Here is a 6,415-nt window from a genome sequence, read left to right on the forward strand (position 1 = left end):
ACACATCATCTGAGTGCTGTTGAGCTGTCTTGAAGCTAGTTGTAGGACTATCCAACTGTGTGCAGAGGTATTTTCTTCTCTGTATCAGTTGTAACACTCCCAATAACGAAATCATGACAATGTTCCAGGCTATTGCATTACAAAAAAAAAAAAAAAAACTCTTTTGGGGTCACCCTTGAGGGTTAATCAAGGAAATATCTGTAGCAATTTATGATCTCCCAGTAAAAAAGGATTGTTAATGTGTAGGGAACTCAAGACATTGTATTTGCAGTGTGAAACTGTTTTGTTATTCTTCATGCATTTCACCCACAGTCATTGCAATGGCCAACCACACACTTGTCTGCTCAAGGCACCTCATCTGTGGATGTAGAAGGGATTCGAACCTCGCAGTGAATCTTATAGTCCCACATCTGTCTCTCTAACCACTAGTTCACAGCTCTCTGCTTATGGTAAAAACACTCTTAATGTGAAATGACAACTGTGAAACAAAAGTGGAGAAAAAAAGGCCCTGTTTTAATTTTTTTTTGTTTTGTTTTGGGCCACAAGAATGACTGCTAAAGCCACATATTGCACATGTCATGATCACATCATCCCCAGCTTGACGCACAGTGGCTTAATCATCTTGTGAAGAGGAAGTGCCACTGTGCCAGCAGAGTCCTTTATACTTCCTGCAATTGGTATTTTTGACTCATCTTTTAAATCATTCTCAGTGTGTTGCTCACAATCCCAAGAAAAGGTCAGATAAGGTACAATAATTAAATCACCTTTGCTTTCTCTTCTCTATGTAGCACTGTGGAAGTCAAAGTTGTGCTGGAAAACTCTTCCTGTTTTTTTTCCCCCAGCCTTTGACTTGACCCATCTTTCTTTATAAATCAGTCTGACTCCATCACTTTTCCACTGCAGATTTGACATTCAGTAAATACAGAGAATTTTATGAAATATTTAACACCTCATTGAAACTGCTACAACTCAGGATAGTGATCAATTTCAAACCATAAACTTGGTGCAGAGGAGAAGTGGAATATTTTACGGTTGCTAAGCAACATGAACACCTGAACGCTAGCTAGCAAACTGCTAACGACGGTTCAAAACGTTGATGGCTTGGACTGTTTACAGAGCTAAAACAACAGAAATGCGTCCATTTATCAACGCCAAGCGAAAGAGTATGATAAAAGCGAGTGGTAAATTTGTCGACATATAGTTTGTTATCGACGCCTGGTATCTGTGAAGCCAAAACATTCAAACAACTTAATTTTAGCCAGGTAAGTAAGTACCTAGCTAGCAATACGACTAATGTGAGCTAGTTAACCCCAGTTTCAAAAAGTATTATCTTACTCACACTTAACCTATTTCTAAACTAAGTTTATTTGAAATGAAATAGCAATAAATAGTTGTTCATCTGTGTAAGTCAACGGTCTGTGTGGTTAGTTCAGTTACATTTTATTACAGCAGAAAGTAACAGTGAATGAAGTAAGGTAACAAAAAAAAAAAAAAAAAAATACCTGCATTATTCAGTTTTAATCTTACATTTCCACAGTAACTTGTAGCTAGTTCTTGAAAGAGGAAAGTGCAAAATATAAATACAGTTTAATACTTGTTATTGATACTTCTATATCCCCTCAGTTATATGGTATTTTTTGGGAATATACCAGCTTTACTTTTATAGTTTAGGACTGAAATATGAAAATGTGTATGAAAACTAAGGATCTGCAACTGATGTAGACTATAACATTACTAAATTATATTCATGTAAATTATATTGGGATGTTTCTATTTAATATATAATCCCACTCCTCCTATGCAATTTTGTTTATTCCATTTTATTGACATAAAATGTGCTTTATTTAATTGGGCATAGCCATCTAATTCAAAGAGACTCAAAGACTAGTTACATGTAAACTGGAGCAGATGAGAATCTCCCCCTCAACCAGTGTTGAATACTCAATCTACTATGTGTGACTTTGTATTTGAACATGCCACAAGTCATACTCTCAGTTTTAATATTATTATAGCAAAGTTGTTCCGTGGCCTGAACTGTAGCCTATCAGTCTAATCCTGTCCTTAACAGGAAGCATATTCTCTAGTCACTGACTTTACTGCTGTGGTGTCCAAGCCAAGAAAAACATCCCGTGTCATCGTATTCCAGCACTGAATGACTTGAATGATACCTTGGGAGATGCAGGACTGTGGCAGTACAGCCTAATGAATGATATCGATGATGACTGTCCTGCCCCTACTGGAGGACCCTCGAGCTCCAGGGATAATACCCCTGATGACGGACAGGCCTCAAGCTTCGATGCTGTACTCCATGAGATCCAAGAGCTCCGGGAGAACCTCGTCAAAACTGAAGAGTCCTTTAAAAGCTTAAGAGCGTGCTACCAACGAGACTACTCAGTAATCTGGGAAGCCCTACAAGAGGAACAATGGAGGTACTCCACTGATTAGTCGTCTATGGGCTGGAAAAAAAAAAATCCATATCTTGTTTGTGATGTGCTTCTGTTGTCATTTTGCAGGTGTGAACTTTTAGAAGAGCAACTCAGTGACTTGAGAAAACTGTATGAGAACGAACTATCAAACTTGAAAGAGGAACTAGCCGGCATGGAGGATAAGATTGCTTATGAAAGGTCTTATGAAAGCGCAACAGATTTTCGTGTGAGTTTCAACTTATTTCCCCATATTTTAAGCTGGCATGTTAAGAAAAGTACACGGGTAATAAACATTAATAAAGAAGCAATACCAGGATCCTAGTATTGTCCACTGGTAATTAACGGATGTGATTAGTTTTACCTGTGCTATTCCATCAAGTACTGGATTACAGGACTAATTGGGCAAACCTGACAACTGCTCCTGAACTCAGTCCTGTGATAAAGTAATTGAAAATAGTTTTTAGACTGCTCATTACTAAAGCATAACTGTTACAGGCCTAATTTTGGGTCATGTGAATGTTTGAGATCCTGAAGTGTCAAAATCCTAATTTATCATCCATCTCTATTCTCCATGTTGTTCAAGTTCTGAGTTATATAGATCTTAAATGTTGCGTCTTAAATGAAAAATATATTACCATTCTAGCATAAGAAAACAACAAATCGCACCGTTTTGTCTGTGACCTGTAGGAGGTGCTGGAGGCTTGTGAGATGCGTCTCCTCAAGCTGGAGCAGCAGCAACAACAACAGCAGCAGCAGCATGTGCAGCTCGAGAGTTTGGAGAATTCTACAGTACAGATACTACTTGAAAAACTAATCAATGTGCTGCTAGCTGTTATGGCAGGCCTTTTAACGGTTGTGTCTGCAGTGACCAACTGTGTTGTCACTTTGATAAGAACATCTGGGCGAATGTTTTCTACAATTTTGTTTTCAGTCTTTGTCTTTTTCCTGTGGAGGCACTGGGATGTAATTTCAGAGTATCTCCGTTTACTCATCACTCACACTGAAAAGGGACCAAATCAATAAAATTAACACATGGCATTAGCATTTTCATTTACTATATTGGGGAAAAAAAATATGCATTTTCTTCAATGAAGAATGAAAAAAAATGGCTTAAGGTCCCAAGTGACCAACTGTCTACATCGTAGGCCTCATTCAGACCTTCCATTAACATGCATCTCCATATGCTTCCCCCCTTGCCCTGTATGCAAAATGCCAACATCACTTGGGGTGTTGTAAAAAAAATAAATAAATAAAAAATTCAGCAGATTTCTGTAATGGAAGTCTATCCACTTTGTTCACACTAAGGGAATATGGACAAATGCAACCTAAACCACCTTCAAATATGGTCAGGTTCGGCAAATAGTTGCGATTGTAAGAAAGGCTCTGAACCCATTAAGCTTAACTATACACCATTTTCTTTTAAAGAGTCTTCATTGTGCGTGCATGCATGTATAAATCAGAGTTATGCTCCAATATCAAGATTTTATAAATCACACAAGATCTCAAAAATTAAGATTTTATTGCAAATAACAGTATAAAACAGCGAACTTCACTCTGCAACCTTCTTCGCTCGCTTCCCAGTAGCTTTAGTAGCAGGGGCGTCACTGCCAGCTTTAGTGGCCTTGCTCTGGGATGCCTTTCCAGCCTTTCCCTCCTTGGTCTTCTTTGCAGCTTTAGTTTTGGTCCCCTCACCATCGCCTCCCTCTTCAGCTTTTTTAGCTTTAGGTTTCTTCGCTGGAGCGACCTTGGAGGTAGAAGCCTCATCAGCTTTCTTTGGCTTTTTGGGAGGCTTCGAGTCCTAAAACACAAGAAAACACTAGGTAATCCAATATACATGTGAAATTTATGATTGATAATTTGTTAAATGCAAATAAGGTTATATTAAAAAAATTGTACATTTTAATACTTCTCCAGGAACAGTTTACTAGTTTATATCCGGAATAATTATGTTGAAAAAAACGTTTTTCTCCACCAAAAGTTTAATATTGGGTGTATCTTCCAAGTATTATAAGCTTAAAGTATGAATGGTCTACTGCTAGTCTCCCACATCAGCTCGACACTACAGAAAACAATGCAACCCCCGTCCTTAAACACTTTTGGTGCCTTACCTCTGAAGACTTTGCCTGTTCACTTGCAGCATCTTTCTTCTTAGTTGCACCTTAAAGAAGTTGCAAGTTATCAAGACAGACACAGAATTAAGCAATATTGCTGAATACTTTACCATTTTATTGTTACCTGCTTTTTTGGTCTTTTTGGCTCCATCCTTGGCTTTGTCCTTAGCTGCTTTTGGAGATTTTTGGACATTGGGATCTGCATTCTCGCTTTTTGGCTTCGATTCTTTGACTTTTGGTGCAAGCTTAAGACATTAGGAGAAAAAAAAAAAAAAACGCACAACACCAGTTAACAACATTTAATCAGTTTGGGCGATGCTTTACATTTGACGTCTCACCCTAAATTTTCCTGTCGCGCCTGTAGTGACACTGGAGTTCGCAGGCCGCACTAAAGTGCCATTCTCAATTCCTTTTTTCAGGGCTTTGCGGACCAAGTACTTCAACCTCACCAAATCCACAGTGGGGTATTTTTGTTTAATGTAGTTCTGTATGGCTTGTGACGAGACTCCTTTGCGCGAGTCTAACTCTTTAAGCGCTTCTTTCACCATAATGGCAGTGGAGGGATGAGCTGCAATTTTACGCACCGCTGCAGCACCTAAAGAGGAGTTTAAAAAAAGAGCGTTTTAACATTAACTACAGACAAAGTTTGTAAGTTTGCCGACTTTAAGTAACGGGTTCAGAAGTCACGTTTCTCCGGCTTCTTAATGTCGTTTGCGCACATGGCTACCTGGCGTTTTCTCATCCGTCTCCTCCACCGGTGGATCGCTTGAAGGCGGAACAGGCGCCTCAGCGGACTCAGCTGCTGGTTTTCTGGGCGGCATCGCTGTAGGGATATAAAAGAAAAACGAGGCGCAAAACCCCCAGTCTCGGTGATGTCTAAAAGTGTTCTGCGTTTGCCTGTTTCCGAGCACACCTGTCTTTATGGAGTCGCTTCCGGTCAAATGAGACCAGGTGAATCGCATCGCGTCAGGTGCAGTCGATTAGGGTCTGTAAATGAATGCCTGCGTGGCACCATAGTGAAAGACTTCACCCAGTTTCTGCAAGCGGACAGTTGATACTTTTACTTGTTTTATCACCTTTACTAAATCACCTTTACTCACATAGTGCAGTTAGTTGATAGTCTTAAAAGACAAAAATAGACATGTAAAACTGACCTCTGTTCATAACCTCAACATGTTAAGACTGGCCTTGTGCTTATATCTCATGAAAAAAAAAAAAAAACGTGTTTCATAAATATGAATACCACACAGCCCATCTTTCTTCACAAATGAGCTCAAACTGTTCTGCATCAAATCTTAACAGATTCTTGCAGATGCTTTTATGTGGTGTGTGTGCATGGTTTCTAGTTCTGATGCTTGATGGTTTTCTAGAGTTTATATTCTGCAACATGAGACTTGTGCAGGACAGATTTCTGGACAGACTTCAGTGTCATTTTGTCTGGACGTCTGTTTGTGACCCTCATCTGTGAGTTTGACCTTGTATTTTATTTTATGCTAACACTAATGCATTGTCCCTTCTTTGATTTAACTTGCAATCAAATTCTAGATAATATTTTATTGTTGAACAAATAAGAGTGTTAGAGCATGTTTACATCATTCTGCACTAATAATTTGTAATTAGATGGTGATACAGAAAAAGAGGAGGTGACGTGAGGGATTTAAGTATTTGAATGTGGATTTATGTCTTTTATGTTTTTTTAGGTATGAACGTCCACAGCCATCTTCATCATTCTAGATGCTGTGGACCTGGAGTCATATCCACACAGCACTGACATCCATTAGGACCAAAGGTATGTTATGCTATATGTCTGAAAAACACAACCGAAAATCAACACATGACGTTTTTTTGCAGAGAGGTTGATGTGGACAAGAGTAGCTG

General features: G+C 39.0%; 1 protein-coding gene across 1 annotated transcript; it reads right to left on the reverse strand.

Annotated features, from left to right (window-relative positions):
- Nucleotides 1–3,928: 3,928 nt before the first annotated feature.
- On the reverse strand, nucleotides 3,929–5,427 carry h1m (linker histone H1M). The gene is made up of 5 exons (XM_084542733.1): nucleotides 5,265–5,427; nucleotides 4,876–5,132; nucleotides 4,662–4,782; nucleotides 4,535–4,584; nucleotides 3,929–4,224 (listed from the first exon to the last, which is right to left on the reverse strand). Exons 1-5 carry the CDS (start codon nucleotides 5,356–5,358, stop codon nucleotides 3,976–3,978), a joined length of 771 nt encoding a protein of 256 aa, XP_084398859.1. The 5' UTR covers nucleotides 5,359–5,427; the 3' UTR covers nucleotides 3,929–3,975.
- Nucleotides 5,428–6,415: the final 988 nt, after the last annotated feature.

This window comes from Chelon labrosus (genome assembly GCF_963514085.1).
Source record: "Chelon labrosus genome assembly, chromosome: 4".
In the NCBI taxonomy this organism is placed as follows: Eukaryota; Metazoa; Chordata; class Actinopteri; order Mugiliformes; family Mugilidae; genus Chelon; species Chelon labrosus.

Coding starts and splice junctions, on each gene's coding strand:
- h1m (XM_084542733.1), bottom strand. CDS start 5,358: ATGCCGCCCAGAAAACCAGCAGCTGAGTCCGCTGAGGCGCCTGTTCCG. Junction 5,133..5,264: donor GACGGATGAGAAAACGCCAG/GTAGCCATGTGC, acceptor ACTCCTCTTTAG/GTGCTGCAGCGGTGCGTAAA. Junction 4,225..4,534: donor AACAGGCAAAGTCTTCAGAG/GTAAGGCACCAA, acceptor CTTGTGTTTTAG/GACTCGAAGCCTCCCAAAAA.